This window comes from Halichoerus grypus, chromosome 3 (assembly GCF_964656455.1).
Source record: "Halichoerus grypus chromosome 3, mHalGry1.hap1.1, whole genome shotgun sequence".
Classification (NCBI taxonomy): domain Eukaryota; kingdom Metazoa; phylum Chordata; class Mammalia; order Carnivora; family Phocidae; genus Halichoerus; species Halichoerus grypus.
Genome location: NC_135714.1, coordinates 62,435,027 through 62,452,401, shown reverse-complemented (window position 1 = coordinate 62,452,401; position 17,375 = coordinate 62,435,027). Strand labels below are relative to the sequence as shown.

The 17,375-nt window shown below is 41.6% G+C and overlaps 1 protein-coding gene across 3 annotated transcripts in view; it reads right to left on the bottom strand.

Annotated features, from left to right (window-relative positions):
• Positions 1–17,375, bottom strand: part of FRAS1 (Fraser extracellular matrix complex subunit 1) — a 404,600-nt gene that overhangs the window by 182,279 nt on the left and 204,946 nt on the right. For all 3 annotated transcript variants that reach the window (XM_036104730.2, XM_078068823.1, XM_078068824.1), the window contains exons 16-18: positions 13,459–13,599; positions 11,697–11,837; positions 10,023–10,199 (exon numbers count right to left, since the gene is read on the bottom strand). In XM_036104730.2, coding sequence (XP_035960623.2) covers positions 10,023–10,199; positions 11,697–11,837; positions 13,459–13,599 — 459 coding nt within the window. The remainder of the gene's footprint in view (positions 1–10,022; positions 10,200–11,696; positions 11,838–13,458; positions 13,600–17,375) is intronic.

Below are 17,375 nucleotides of genomic sequence, written 5' to 3'. Positions count from 1 at the left end.
CTCTTGAATTACGATGTAAATATCAAAAATCCTGTAGGAAATACAGTAGGAGTACTGTGAAAAGGGATGAAAACTGAAATGAGTTAAGTCGAATAAAGTCAATCTCCCCCTTTCCATCACCCTCCTTTTCCTTCTCTCTCTTTTTTTTTTTAATGAGCTGAACCATGTAAGAGTAAGAATCACATCTTTTCCATCTCTGTGATTCCTGCAGTACCTATCATAGTCCCTGTCCCTGGCATGTCATAAGTTCTCAATCAATTAATTTCTGCTGATTGGATGGGTGAGTCGGTAGGTAGGTGAGCCAGTGGGTGGGCAGGTGGATGGGAACACTGGCAACACACTCCTCTAGTTCTCCTATCTCTTTGATCATTTCCTTTCAGCCTTTCTCTGTTTACATCAAGAATATTGGAGCTTCCCAAAATTGCACCCTCTGTCCTTTCTCTTCTCACTCTTGGCAAACTTATCCATGGCTTTAACGACGACCTCCATGCTGGTGAGGGCCAAATTTATGTGTACAGCTCTGGCCTTTACTCTGAACTCCAACCACATAAATCTAACTGCCTAGGGGATACCTCTACTTGGTATTTCATTGGTATCTCATTCCTCTTACCAAAATACTACTCATCATCCACTTCCACATTCAGCCCATATCTACTTAATGCAAATTATGGCATCACATTCCTCCTGTCCAAAATTGCATTTATTATCCACCCCCAACCCCACATCCTACCCACTACCTCATCTTTCCTTTGTATTCCCTGCCTCACTTGGTAGTCCAACTATTCACCAAGACACTCATGCTGGAAACCTTAGACTTTTACTTTTCTGTCACCACAACCCATCCAAGACATGGTGATTTTTACTCCCTAAATCTCTGTCAAATCTATCCCAACTTAACCATTCCCATGGCCCCTTAGTGCAGACCTTCAATATCACTCATGATATAGATTAGTGCAGCAGCTTCCCAACTAGCTCCACTGTTTCTCCCCATTTACCTGCTGCACAGGTAAGGGGTTGATCTTTATAAAATGCAAATTGACCATATTATTCCCCTACTTAAAATCTTTTAACAGTTTTCCAATACCAGTATTGTCAACTCTAAACTCAGTGTAGCACATAAAGCCCTTCATGACATGACTCACCCCCATGTCTCCAGTATCATTTCCCACAATTCACCACTTTGAGCTTTATACTGCGGGAATACCAAATACATCGGACTTCTCTAAATACAGCATGCCTTTGCACTTGCTGTTTCCTTGACCTGTAATGCCCTTTCCCACCTTCTGCCTGGTGAACTGCTATTAACCCTTCAACACACTGATGATGTAGTTTTCTCTGTAGATCTTTTCACATACTCTCTCCCCCAGGCAGTCAGTCTCCTCTGTGCTCTTTTGGGGATAGAAAGATGAAAAATATAAGGACCATGCCTTAAGGAAAGCATGATCAAGTAAGGGAGACTGACATCTGAACAAGGAATTAAAAGAACATGATACATGCTGTTGTAGGGGTCAAGGGCAAGCTACTTGAGCCTTGTGCCTACTGCCATTACGATTTTGGGGAGCAAGAATTTTCCTGTCCCCTCAAGGTCCTTCTAGCTGGTCTAAGAATCAAACTGACACAAGACAGATTAACAGGAGAAAATCAAATTTAATAGTGTATGTACAGGGAATCCATACAGATGTGGAAATTCCAAAGACAGGCAAAAGGAGGTATATATGTCATCCCAAACTAAGGAGATGGGGTTAGGGGTCTGAGATTTCAGAGGGAAGGCATGCAATCTTCAGGAAGATGAAAGAGAGTAAATGTTAGGTAAACAAATGTTTGCTGGCCCATTCAGAAACAATGGGACATACACAGGACTTTGATCAAACAGACCTTGCTAGGTTCCTCCCTGTCTACCATACCCAAATTATATCATGATGTCGTTATCTATGGTGACAGCTCTCTTCCTTCCCTATCTAAGTTCTTTTTAGGCAGTGGTGGGGAAGGTAAAGAGCTTTTCCTGACTCTTGTGGGGTTTTATTGCTTTTTAACTCAAAATAGTCTTTATGCCAAAGTGGCCATCTTGGGGCAGCAGCCTGCCCTTGGTCCTTACAACTGCATGTATCATGTTCTTTTAATTTCTCGTTCAGATGTCAGTCTCCCTTATTCGATCATGCTTTCCTTAAGGCATGGCCTTTACCTTTTTCATCTTTCTATCCCCAAAGCTGAGCACAGCCATGCTGTAAAGACAAGAAGGGGAAAGTGAAGAAGATTGAAAATTACCAGAAGGCATACATTTGTACAGCTTATGTCAGCACTCTGGGGACTACATTAAAGAGTGTTGCTTAATATAGATGCCATGTATTTTATTCAATTAATGCAAGGGAATCCCAAATTCATAAATAATAACATACTCTTAAGCTAAGCAGGCAGACTCCTGCCCATTTATTTCTTTAATTAAAACTCTGCCTTGAGGCCTTGGGTGAATCTTAGCAACAACTAAATAGATCAAAATACCCATGATATACTTTTTCTCCTGGTTCACCTAAAGCAAATTAATTAACTGACCAAAATAATTGGTGAATTTCCTGTTTAAAAAGAAAAAAAATGGTGTTCCAGTCCAAGATGGTGACATGGAAGGCTCCTGAACTTACTTCCTCCCACAGACACACCAAATCTACAATACACATGGAACAATTCCCTCTGAAAAAAATCCAGAAACTAGTTAACTCGCTGAGGGACTCCTAGGCATCAGGCAATGATGAGAAAAAAACCTATATGTTAACAGGTAGGAAAGGCTGGGACACTCTTCCCACATCAGGCAAATGAGAAAAAAAACCTATATGGCAACAGGTAGGAAAGGCTGGGACACTCTTGACATACCCACCCCCACCCCTACTGCCATACAATCAGGAAGAACCTCCCAGCTTTTCCCTTAGGAATGAAGGGTTTAGAGCCAACATGCGATGCTCCAACTTTTAAGAGTCCACCCGAGGGACAGACCCCCAAAACCCTAGTTCTGAAAGCCAAAGGGGCTTGCATCCACAAAATCCATAAGGCTATAGCAAATAAAGAAACATTTCTTAATGGGCTCACAAGGACTACTGGTGGTTATCCCTCCCCTTCCCCCAGGAGGCAGCAGTCAGAAAGGCCCATTCTCCCTGCTTTTCCCTGAAAGAGACCTATTTGCATATCTTAAAAACTGCTGGCTAAGGGTCAGGCTTCTAATTTAATGCATACATAGAGGCCCACTGCCTGCTTTGTAGACCTGGGATGTGGACACCGTATTTGTGCTCTCCCTCTGCCCCGTTCCAGGTCACTAGTGTCTTCCTGGAAAGAGCTTATGCACATGTCGGGCACACCCTTGACAGCCGGGCTCTGGTGGTCAGCGAGGTTTGAGTTCACTGGTTCAAGGGGACGGCAGCAAACAAAGAAACAGTTCTCAACCGGCTGGCTGTCACCCCTGGGCTCAGTGCAGAGGGAACAGACAAAAATACCCATCTCCCAGTGTTCCTCTGAAAGAGGTACGTTTGCCTGATGTAAAAGTTGCTACTTGAGGCTCCAGTTTCAATCAGCCTCCATCTTAGGTGCTGAGATCCTTCCCTTTGGGACACTGACAAGTCTTAGCGCACCCTCAACTACTGGGGGCCACTAAGAATAAAGAAGGTAGCATAGACAATCACAAAGGGTTTGAAAAACACTCAACAGCCAGGGCTGGCTGAACAATTAAGATTCAGAGAACAAACTGGTAGTTGCCAGGTAGGAAATGCGTGAAAGTGATCAAATGGTGTAAACTTCCAGATATAAAAGAAGTCCTGGGGATAAAATGTACTGCATGGTGACTATGGTTAACAATATCGTATATCTGAAAGTTACTAAATGGTGGTCATTTCCCAATACATGTGTGTATAGAATCATTATGTTGTACACCTTAAACTAACACAGTGTTATATGTTAATTATAGCTCAGTAAAACTAGAAGAAAAACAAATTTTTTTAAATTGATGCCAAACCTGTATTGACTCTGTGCACTTTTGCCCCCTGCAGTAAGACCCAGCCTAAAGAGGCAATACTATCTTCAAGACTGAAAAAGAAAGCCTGGAAAAATTTAGTTGCTAAAATTTCCCTAATGTTTACCTGACTAAAGCTCCATGATTATTTCAAATATAATGAGAAGGATGCCAATGCAGGAATGGGACCCAATGTTGGTTACCTCTGCATTCTTGTTAAAGCAGTGTATGTACTGACATACTAAAACAGAAGACATGTAAGTAAAATTCATTATTGTAGTATAGAGTTCACTTTTAAAAACATGTAAGTCCCTCAAAATTAGATCATCTTGAACCCTCTTGCTGAACTGTGTAGGAACGGAGAGAATCCACCATTCATTTGCCACAGAATCGGGGCAATAATGTGGCTAAATCTAATCATCCTGACCATGTTCAGATCCGGTCCTTGGTCACCACTGCCAAGTTGTTGACATGGTGATTGAACTGCATCATTAATTGAGACAGCCTGGCCTGAAATTCAATTGTAAAGCTCTAGTGTGAAATGAAGAACAAGGGATCTGGGCTTGGAAAGAAGGAAATATTTCCAGAGCAACTATGTAGCAACTTAGGATCCTCAGTTGCTAAATCATTCATTAGTTGGTTCCTTCTAAGCCTTACTTTCTTCATCTGTAAAATGGGAGTAAATGTAAACTTACAGAATTTTTTGAAGATTTTATTTATTTGAGAGAGAGAGAGCACACATTAGTGGGGGGAGGGGCAGAGGGAGAGGGAGAAGCAGACTCCCCGGGGAGCAGGGAGCCCAACAAGGGGCTCAATCCCAGGACCCTGAGATCATGACCTGAGCCGAAAGCAGATACTTAACTGACTGAACCACCCAAGCTCCCCAAACTTACAGAATTTCTAATAAAACTCTTGGTTGTAAGGAATTTATAAACTGTGAAGTGAGATATATATACACACGTGTGTGTGCACATAAATAACTAAGAATCTATGCCAAAAGATTAAAAGAGGTTATCTCAAGATTGAAGGGCTATAGGTAGGATTTACAGAAAAAATAAAGGCTACCTAGTTAAATTTGAATTTCAGATAAACATTGAATAGCATTTTAGAATATCTCCGGCAGGGGTGCCTGGGAGACTCAGTCGGTTAAGCATCTGCCTTCGGCTCAGGTTATGATCCCAGGGTCCTGGGATTGAGCCCCGCATGGGGCTCCTCGCTCAGCAAGGAGCCTGTTTCTCCCTCTTCTTTTGCCTGCTGCTCCCCCTGCTTGTGCTCTCTCCCTGTCAAATAAATAAATAAAATGTTAAAAAAGAAAGAAAAAAGAATATCTCAGGCAATATTTGGGATATACTTACACTAAAAAATTCCTTTTTTTATCTGCTAAATATTTTTTTCTTTTTTTTAAGATTTTATCTATTTATTTGAGAGAGAGAGAATGAGAGAGAGAGCATGAGATGGGGGAGGGTCAGAGGGAGAAGCAAACTCCCCGCCGAGCAGGGAGCCCGATGTGGAACTCGATCCCGGGACTCCAGGACCATGACCGGAGCCGAAGGCAGTCGCCCAACCAACTGAGCCACCCAGGCGCCCTAAATATTTTTATTTCTTAATCCTGTATTTTTATTTGCTAAATCTGGGTGACCTAGTAGTAGATGTTTTTGTTTTCTAATTTTTCTTATCTGTATTTTTTAAAATCTCTGTAATATGTATTATGCATTCAATAAGAAGAAATAAAAATTGAGATTTTTGTTAAACTGCTTTAGTTAGAAGTATACCAATGATAAAATGATATATTTGCCCTTTTTTAATTAGAGGCTTTGCTTACTCACCTATGGTCCCTGGACCAGGAGCATCAGCCTTACCTGAAAGCATGTTATAAATGCAGAAACTCAGATCCCACCCCAGATCTATGAAATCTGAATCCACATTTTAACAAGATTCCCAAGAGATTCCTATGAAAAGCTCTGCACTAGAGAAACCTCAACTGAAAGCTAAGGCTTCAAAATAGTTGAGTCCTTTATAAGAAAACAACAACAACAAAAAAACCACCTCAACAACAGTGTAAGGAGAATCTGAAAATGAGTTGAGTGATCTGATCTGATCCTAGGAACATTCTCAGGAAAGAGGAGAAGCCTCCCAGTGACAAGAGCTCCAGGTCCTTTGTCCTGTCCATCCACCCTGGGCTGTCAGGTACAGCCCAGGGGCTGCACAGTCACTAAATGACTCCAGGAGGAACCTGTCACAGGACTTAACACGAGAATGGCACCCTGTACAAGATAGCGGCCCCCTACCCAGCTCCACCCTGGAGATTTCAGATAGATTTATGAACTCAGGGAGTCCTGGAAAACTATTGGGGGGGGGGGAGAGGGATAAAGAGGGATAAAAAAGCAAAGGATAGTTTTTTGATGTTTGGAGGTTTTGAAGGGATTGAATTTGTATTATTTTATTTGAGCAAGGGGGTTGATGGGTATTTCCTGGCTTTTGTTTGTTTGTTTGTTTTGTTAAATAAACTAGACTCTGTCAATGCTGACACAGTCCGTTAAATAGGTGAGGTGAACTCTGGGTAACATTACTAAAATCCTTCTTTTAGTTAGTACTGGATGTTAATATTGAATAAACATGCACAGTTTTGGTTGACTACAGAAAATGCCTCACATTGTCTTTCACAATTAGTAACGGACTGTCTTTTGTACCAGCAGTTCTAGCCACATTTTGTAAACATAGAGGCCATGTGCAAAAAAACAAAACAAAACATAATGTCAAAGCTCCATGTTCTGAAGGATACAAGGATACACTTTTGAGAATGAGCCCAAATCACAGGACAAATACAGGCAGGTGCCCATCCCCCTCTCACCAGAGCCCTTCTGCTTTGGAGCCCACCTCAGTCCACCTCTTTCTTCCCCATTATCCCACTGTGGGCTTCATAGCACAGACCCCTAGCCAAGTACACACCATGGGTTTTGTTGCTGCTGTTGTTATTCATTTATTTATGATCTGTTTCTCTCACTAGAATATAAATTCCACGAGGGTAGGAATTTTGTCTCACTCATTCATGAGGGTACCCCCAGTACCTAGACAATGCCCAGCACCGAGGGAACACTCAACAGACATTTGTAGAAGGAAGGAATAAAAACAGACTGCCCTCCAGCTACTAATAAACAATGTTCTCTTTGGTCACTGTTAATTTTATGTTTTTCGTCCTTCAATCATAGACTTGGATGTTAGTCAAATATCTCGAGTATTTTTGTTTCATCTTCCACTAGATAATTTCTGGGTTTGTCATGTAGCTCTGAGTTGAAACTTTTATAACTTCTGACATCACTTCAGACTCTAAGTAAATTGCTTTTTCCTATAATGCATCTGCTTCTCGCTTTCATTAGCCGCAGTAATATTCTAATCACTCTGTACTGCAGTCTCAGAGAGAGGAAGAGGGAGAGTTCCAAGAAACAGTTGTTTTTCTTTTCTTTATAGAACAGCACTTGAGATCAAACGTGCTGTAAAATAAACCCTCAATGGTACAGCCGCAAAAATACTCCAACCTTTTAAATGTTCTGCAAGGAAGCCAGGGTATTTCTGGGAACATGTGAGAAGGAGAGCCCAGTCTCATAGGGCTCCCCAGCCTGATTGCATTGACAACACCACGGCAGAATCAAAAAATGGAACAGATTGTGGGAAGGCAGAAAGGTTTCCAGAGATATGAGATGAGTGACAGGAAACACATCAATCAACACACTTAATACTCAGATAGGGTTGGAAACAATTGGTGGTTGCACTCAGTTTCCCAACAGAATCTTGGGCAACTCAATTAACCTTTTCTGCCACATTTTCATCACTTATAAATTGAGTACAACAAAATCTACATAGCAGAGATTGCACAAGGATTTGGTAATAAACGTGAGTAGACAGCTATATAGTGTGATACCTAATAATATTATGTGAACTAGCATAAAATCATGGGATCACAAGGGACTCCAGAGGTCAATCTAGACCTTTGGCATGGGACCATGATTAAACCATTCCACACGGATTACACTCTAATCCTTTTAAAAAGGTGTCTGTGTAAAGGGATTCCCAGAAAACTCCCCTTTGTTGAAGATGCCTCCTTAAATTTAAGATGTTCCAATCCTGCAGTATTAGTATGCTATGCTTTCCCCTTGTCAGTGACCATAATACAGTAACAACTTGGTGTAGAGCATGGATACAAGAATCAGGCTGACTGAGATTCCATTGGATTCTACTCTGTGCTGGATATATGACTTTGAACAAGCTACAGCCTAAACTCCCTGAAGCCTCCATTTCCTCTCTAAAATAGTTGTCCCACTCACCCCACAAGGTTGGTACCAGACTTTAGTGAAAAACAAGTCATGTACTTCTCCTAGTGTCTGGCTCATGGTGTATACCAAATCAACAGTAACATTATTTTCTGGCTGGATAACCCTGGTCACTCCAATTTTTATTTACAACTTAGTTTTACAAACATTAATCATTTTTGTTTCTCTTTTCTGATCCCTCCTCAAATTCCCTATTTTTCATTTTTAATATAGTGTTCAAAATTATAGGGAGAGGCTAACTACGCTGAGTCGCCTGGGAAGATTTCTTCTTGATTTCTCCCAGGATCAGAGGGGAAGGCTGTGTGGTGTGTGCCTTGGGAAGGCACTGGGACTCTTAGGGACAAAGATTCCTGTATTTCAGAAGTAGTTGTGGAAACAGAGCCATGAAAGTTTAGCGGACCAGAGAGAGTTTAGACAAGGCATATATGGGTGGAAACCAGTGTATTTGGAAAATAAAGATGCTTCCCCTAATTTCTAAGCACTTTGTAACAGTGCATCCCAGGGAGCAGGGTGCACCCCTGGGAGCAGGGGATTACCCCTATAATGTTCCTGAACACCTGAGTATTTGGACAGACATTTATAACATTTGAGCATGGGGCTTTACAATTTACCAAGAATTTTCACACTCCTAACCTCCTTTGATCCTGGCAAAAAGCCCATATGAAAGATAATTATCTCTCATCTAATGCTGTGAATGCAAAGGCTCAGCGAGCTTAAGTGTCTGGCCTGGGGTCTCTGTATTCCAAATCTGTATACTTCCTACTATGCCATTTGACTGACTATCAAAATCTTTTAACCTTGAAATCTATCATTTCCATGTGAGGGTATATTCCAATGTAAAATTGGATATTGTAGGATACAAAATTGAATCTACAACAGGCTTACAGTTATATGGTAAAAATAAAAACTCAAAGCTATGCATAGGAAAAGACTTGGATATATTATAGCAAAATGGTAAAGGCAATTACCCAAGTGGTAGATGGTGGTAGATGGTGGGCAGATTACCTTTCTACTTTTTCTACATTCAAAGTTTCCTTTAATGAACATACATTCACAATGAAAACTGTAAGTATTGCATTTTTTTTAAAGTAGCTTGAGAGTCAAATAATTCACCCAACAGCAAGGCAACTTCGTATAGGAACAGAGAGGGGCCTCTCCAACCTCTCCCCAAATTATCTATATCTCCCCCTCAACTCCTCAGCCACTCATAGATGACTCAGCTATTGAGTCAAATTATTCAGGATGGCATCAATTTTCTGTAGATGATATGCTAGGCAATGGCAAGAATCACTTCTAAATTTTGACAGAAGTCCAGATTTTGCCCTGAAGGGACCAATTCATATTCATCCAGAGTAGCAAATTAGAAGCAATCCTAAATGGAATTCTACAATGAGCTCTGGGTCTTTCTTAGCTACTCATACTGTCTCTGAAATAATTCCTGTCTGGAACTTCTTAGAATGTAACTTTGGGGACAGTGGGGTCAATGGAACCAGCTCTCTAAGATCATCTATTATTCACCAAGGGAAGGAGAACATCAGTGGGGGCCACCCCTTTGCATGTCCATCTTCTGCTCCATCCACAAGCATCCTGGAACAATTCTTACATGAAAACAAAGGTCTTCTGGCTTTGTTCTCACCTCACAGGATCTCTCAAGAGCAAAGCCGAGAAGCTACCTAACATTTCTGCAAATCATGCTTGCTCACCTTCACACAGCCCAGTGTTCTCCAAGTAAAAGTGGGCTCTACACTGGGACAGACACTTGCCAGAGGTGATGTTCGCCCCAGACAGCTGCTCAACTTGCAGTCCTTCATCGGGCTTCTTACACTGGGCACAGTGAGAGGGCTCTGGACCCACACAAGTGAGGCAAGAGGAATGACAGGCTGCCAAGAACAAAATGCAGAAATCAGTACAAGGGTCATATATACGTTGCAACCAAGGAGAGTACCTAATTAAATCTAAGCCACTTAGAAGAGTTCACCAGATACATCCTATCAGAAAACTGCTTTCTAGTGTTCTATATATAGCACAGGGTGATAATACTTGTGAGAGGCCTAATGAGGGTGATGTTAACTGGTCACATCTCTGGTTTTGTGAGGTCTGTCAAGCTGGAGCATGAAAAAACTCCAGCAAACTGGACAATACTGACTTGGTTCTCCAGATACACATTTACTGAATGATGTCTTAATACCATGGCCTCCGTTTTTATTGAAGATTTTAAGAACCATCCATACAAAGGCCATTACTATATTTTTTGCAAAGATGATCATCGCATTATTGTCTACTATGTCATCTATCACCCACTATATAGGCATCCAGGCAACAAAATCCTTCTAGAATTTATGTGAGGAAAGGCTGCTTTCCTAGACAAGGAAGATCCCCCTTCGAAGGAGCAACAGGAATTTGACAATCCATCACAGTTTCTTGTTTTTCTGGGCTACTGGTTGAAATCAGACCCAGACAGACTACTGGAACTATCTCATGCCCACGTTTGATATAATTAACTCTTTACAAGAGCTCTTTGATATATAACTAACTTTGATACAATTAACTCTAAAAGAGTTCTTTAAAAGATTTCTAAATTTTCTTTTTCAGAGTATTTATTGCAGCTGCCCTGTTTTAAATATATACATATATATTTATAACATATATGTATACAAATATATATGTATATATTTATATAAAAATTATAAAAATACATATTTATTTATAAAATATATACCAGTTTATATAACATATATAAATATATATAACATAGATACAAATATATAGATAAATATATATATATAAATATGTATATTCTTCTAACTATTCTCAAACTCTTTTCCAAGGTCCCCTACATATAAACACATAAAAATTAATTTCACCTAATTGAAGTGTATGCTCCCAATGTCCTAGTTTCAAAAGACAATGATCCCACCCTCCCAATGAGCCCAAAGCCTTTTTGGCAAACAGCTATTTAAGAGTTTCCATTTCCCTCAGCCCAGAGGCATTGCTGCTAACTCAGTTTGCTCAGCTATATCGTTAACAAAAAAAGGTTCTTCAGGGAAAAACAAAATGAAGACTACGAAACACATGAACAATTCGAGGAGACCAGGGAAAAGGAGGAAGTAAGAGTTTTGTTTTGTCTTAATGTACGGTAAAGGAAATGACAGTCTCTTCAAGGATGGCCAGAAAAATCATGAATTTTGGGGGGCGTCATCACAAATATTCCAACGTGAGTTTTTTTTTTCAGATTATCCCTTGGCAATGAAAAAAAAGCATAGAATGTATACATAGCGATATAAGATACACTGTAGGGAAAAGTGCACTGAAAAGTCACTTATATCTTTGTCCTCGTGATGGGAAAGTCTCAAGAATGAGGACGACACCGACGGTACCTTTGCAGACCCCGTGGTCCGGGTAGAAGCCCTCTCCGCAGCTGGACAGGCAGCGGCCTTGGCGCAGAGCCCGGGGCTGGATGCAGCCTGTGCAGTGTGAGCCCGTGGGTCCGGAGCAGCCGGCACATGAATTATGACAAGCTGAGGAGGACAGTGAGGGGGACACCATGGAACCCAAGTGAACAGGGAGCCTACCTCTCAGCTGGGCTCCTTATGGATCAGGAAGCCCCTTCTGTGTCGCTCTCAATCCCCTTCAGCTATCATACCAAATCAGGCGGAAAGATGTTTTAGGAAGTGGTTATATACCCAAAACTGCCCGTGGTGACCCTTTACCCATCTTTTATCCATGTTCTATTATTTATCGGCTACCCTTGATGCGCTGTTTCCATTAAGGGGTTTATACACATTGCTGCATTTCATCTTCATAGCAATTACGAGGTTTTGCCGATGACAAAACTGAGGTCTTAGGAAGTTAAAAAATTTACCCAAGATCATAGAGCTAATGAGTAGCAGTGCTGGGATTTAGCCCTAGGTCTGTCTGAACCTAAAACCCCCTACCTGAATAGGGAAGAGTGAAAAGTTTCTGTGTCTGAGTTCTGGAAGCACTGGAATTTTGGCTGGCTTGTCCACTAATTTATCTATGCCCTTAGCCAAGGCAAGGTTTCTCCAGGCCTAGGCTCCATGGCAAATGCATTGTGAGGTTGGACTAAATGATCACTTAAGATACTTCTAGGTCTGACATTATAGGATTTTAAGGAAGAATTATATTAAACAATCTTTACATATGACAATGTCAGGCATGCATCTCTGCTGCTTTAGTCCTGGGTGGTAACAGTGGGACATCTCTGACTCTGATTTACAAATGGTACCATGGCCTGTCCTAAGGGACAGGATTGAGATACTAGGAGACTCCAGAAAACAACAGGCAGGAGCTGGGAGAGGGGAGTGTGGAAGTAGGATGAGACTCTTGGGGGCAGGATGTTGCGGAAGAGGGATAAACACTGGGCCAGTAAAGGGGTTGGCATACAGAAAGGAGGTTGCTGAGACAAGGCTGTGGGACAGATCGAAACATTCTGCCACAAACCCACACTATAGGTGCAAGTGAGAACACGTATGTTTATTTTGGAGGAGAGGGGCAATCAAGGACTCCCAGGCAGCAGTAAGTTCCCCGAGTTGTCTCGAAGGAAAGACGCAAGTCAAGCATACGTAAGTAGAAGCTTACAAAGTCTCAAATAGGAATGTTTCATAGTTAAAGTTGTATAAATCTGAAAGAAACAATACATAAATAGCACATAAGACCAAATTTTCAATACATACAGACTTAGGCCTTACAAGCTGTCAAACTTGGTTTATTTTATATTTTATTTTTGTGATGTGTTGTAATTGCCGATATATGGGCTTGTGCCATCTAAGAAATGATTCTGTCATACCTACAACCTAAGTTAGTGACCGTTTATTAGTACACAAGGACTATATGAAGATCTTAAAGATGTTCTTCGCACTGAAAAGGACCAAATGATCCCTAATGAGGATTGATATGCATAAGTCTTTTACTTAATCACTCAAGTCCCACAGCATCCACCCACTCCCATACCAAATACACACAGGTTCTAGAATGAAAATGCTATTCCTTTTAATTTGACATCTTCTCATCATACACACTAATTCTTAAGTGAGCAGCATATAGCACCAAGTATTGTCAAATATGTCAAATGCATTTTGATGATGACGATGATGACAACAATGATTACCCACGTCTTACCTCTGCATCTGCCAGTGGCCTCAACATAGTACCCATCAGGGCATTCAGCAATGCATTTCCCATCATGCAACACTGTCTTCTCAGTACAGGTAAGACACCTGGGACTACTGGGACCACAACTCTTACAGGATTCGTCACAAGCTAAGGGGGAGGAAACCCACCAGAGAAAGTCAATAATGAGCAAAGGGAGCAGAGAAGTGTACAATGTCCACAGGTGGTATCAACATGGTAATCACATTGTCTGGCTGCTCAGCTGAGTTCTGTTTCCTTGATTCCAACATTTCAAAGGACTCTGTACTTTCTGTTTTCACAGTTGAAGGAGAGTCAGATAATTATTCATTGAACCAAGCATAACAAATACTCTGAGGCACACCCACCAGCATGTCCAATATAATATAGGATTTAAAGTCAAAATGGGCTTGGGGGTACGGATGCCAGTCCAATAGGCGTTGAAGATATTCTCAAACTCATTAATAATCAGAAAAATGCAAATAAAATGGGCTGTCCCGGTATACCTATTAACCAGAAAAAAAAATCTGAAGCTTGATAATGCCAAATGGTGGCAAGGATGTGGAGATGAGACAAGCTTCACACTTGAGAGTATGGATGCTGGTGAGCTACCTGGCACTACTTAGTCAAATAAAGAATATGGAAAGTTAAGAAACCAACAGTTCTGCTCCCAGATTACCCATCCCAGGGAACCTTCCACAGAGGTTCATAAAGGGACATGTTTGAGGCTGTTCACTGGTGTTCTCTAGAGACAGCATAGGGATGGAGGGAAGTGGGGAGTCTGTCATGAACAGTGGATGGGTGAGCTATGGGAGATGCAGCCCAGGGAGTACTATGCAGCAGCGAGAAGCAAAGAGCTAGATGATATAGAAGCACAGGTGATTCAAACCATAATGCTGAATGAAAAAAGAACAACGTGAACTCTGTAACACATCATTTAAGGAAAAAAAAGGTATGTACACTCAAAAGAATACCCATTTTACATGAGCCCATAAAAACAAAAAGATTAAAAAAAAATTTAAAGTAGGGGTGCCTGGGTGGTTCAGTTGGTTGAGTGTCTGACTCTTGGTTTCGGCTCAGGTCATGATCTCAGGGTAGTGAGCTGGAGCTCTGTGTCAGTCTCCATGCTGAGCACAGAGTCTGCTTAAGATTCTTTCTCCCTCTCCCTCTTCCTCTCCCCCTCCCCTGCTCGCACACACATGCATGCACTCTGTAAATAAATAAAGTCTTAAAAAAATTGAAATAGCTGCCTTGGTGAGGAAGGGAAATGAATATAAAAGGAAGGAAAGAGAGAAAAAAGGAGAGGAGGAAGGAAGAGAGAGAATGGCTAACAGAAACCTCGGAGCTTATTTTGATTTATTATGTTAGCTAGAGTCAGAAAAGCCCTTCATAATAGCACAAGTACTTAAGAGACTAAAGAATGAGGAGGTTTTTGTCCTTTGAATTTCCCCACCCTTTTTATATCTAACATTTGTAAAACTCAAAGCATGAACCGCCAATGAACTTGGTTGCTGTAAATTCTTTTTACAGGGCACACCACCGTGTATGACAGGTTGTGCTGGATTTTTCTCAGCACTTGACTTTGAGATTTCTAGAGATACGGGCCTCTCAGTTATAAATGATTAAACCAACACCAGCCAGTCTTTATCTTGACTAGCACTAAATTGAACTGGAAATAAGTCAGCATTATCAGCATCGGACGTTTTAATTAACATTCTGATACCAATCAGTGACTTGGTTCACTGATGTTTTAGGAAATATTTATATGAACACTTCTGAAGGCATCTGATACAAACTTAGAGAGCTCTAAGAATTTTATGAGAAGTGTAAACTCCCGTCTTTATCCAAAGGTCTTCGGGTCGATGTCAATGGTATCACAAAGTCTTGCATCATGCTAAGCACACGGCAGGCGTTCAGCAATTACTCGCTGATCAATTGATTCCTTGGCTGACTTTCAGCAATGGCCCATTCTCCTGTCTGGAAGATTTTTTTTTCTGATGCTTTGTTTCAAAATGTATACAGATAGCATTTCAGATGTATACTCTCTCCCTAAGCCACCTGTTCAGTGGTCTTTTTTTTTTTTTTTTAAGATTTTATTTATTTATTTGACAGAGAGAGGCACAGCGAGAGAGGGAACACAAGCAGGGGGAGTGAGAGAGGGAGAAGCAGGCTTCCCACCGAGCAGGGAGCCCCATGCGGGGCTCGATCCCAAGACCCTGGGATCATGACCTGAGCCGAAGGCAGACACTTAATGACTGAGCCACCCAGGCGCCCCTCAGTGGTCTTTTTTAATTCTTCCAGTCAGCAAGGAGCTCTGGCTTTCTTCATCCAACCTCTCAGCCCAAGTAGATTTCCACCCCTCACTGCCTCAAGGCTCACACTAATCCCTCATTTTTTTTAAATCCCTCCTTTTATTTTTTATTTATTTATTTTTTATATTTTTAAATTTTTTATTGTTATGTTAATCACCATACATTACATCATTAGTTTTTGATGTAGTGTTCCATGATTCATTGTTTGTGCATAACACCCAGTGCTCCATGCAGAACGTGCCCTCTTTAATACCCATCACCAGGCTAACCCATCCTCCCACCCTCCTCCCCTCTAGAACCCTCAGTTTGTTTTTCAGAGTCCATCATCTCTCATGGTTCGTCTCCCCCTCCGATTTCCGCCCCCTTCATTCTTCCCCTCCTGCTATCTTCTTCTTTTTTTTTTTTTCTTAACATATATTGCATTATTTGTTTCAGAGGTACAGATTTTAAATACCTGCTTCCCCAGCAGAAGTTGCTTTCTCAATTCAGATATACCATCTCGGTAGCAGGTCAGTGTCACTGCCCCCCATCAGGGACAGTAGCCAGCCTCCTTGGGGACTTACAGGCTAAATGTCTTTGGATTCGTGCAAACTTGACATCTGATTACCTTTAGAGAACGCATCTGGCTTAACTGAGCGGGAAAGTGATGCTGGCAGAAAAAGATTAAAATACGGCAGAGCCTGGCCTTTCTTTCCTGTTCTCTCCTGACTCCACAAAAAGCCACCTGTGACTCGTCCACATCAAGTGAGATTTTTCACACCAGTGATGCTGATGGATCTCTGCACAGCTTTAAGCAAGCAGCTGCCAGGGGCTATCTCTCTTCCCCAAGACAAGTGGATTTGTCAAGTCCCAAAGATCATATTTGCTGTTGCCCTGCTCAGTAAACAAAACAAGGACAGTAACTCAAGAAAGTTTTATGGGCTGCACATTTTTATTGATTTAATGGACTTTGTTATTTAAAAAGAAAGTCATCACAGCCTTTCTATAGGTATGACCATCACAGTAAACTCAATTCAGACCTTTCATTCACTGTCAGGTGCCTACCTGTGGACTTGGCAACTGATCTGAAGACTGACAGGGAGAAAGGGTGACAAGAGGATCGAGGGAGGCGAGAAGGAAAGGGAGGGAGAAATAGCAGAGGTGCATAGAGAGGCGTCTCTTTATAACTAGTAGAGCAGTTAGGAGGCAGGTAAGATCTAAAGCCAGAAGACCGAGGCTTGAATCCCAACTCTGCCCCATATTAGCTACGTGACCTTAAGCAAGTTTCTTAACCTCTCTGTCTCATCTGGAAAATGAGGATGATACTAGTAACCACCGCCTGCAATCGTCGTGAGGAATAGACAGCAAACACAGCACTTGGGCTAAATGGCTGCCTGTATCACCTCCGTCCTCCCAACAGCCTTCTGAGCCGGTGTGTGTCAGTTTCCCACTGCGGCCGGGCCAGACGACCACAAACTCAGTGGCTTAACACAACACAAATTTATTATCTTACAGTTTTAGAGGTCAGAAGTCCTGAAGTCAAGGCATCAGCGGGATTGCATTCCTTCTGGGAGCCCTAGGGGCAGATCCATTTCCGTGTCTCTTCCCCAGTCCTAG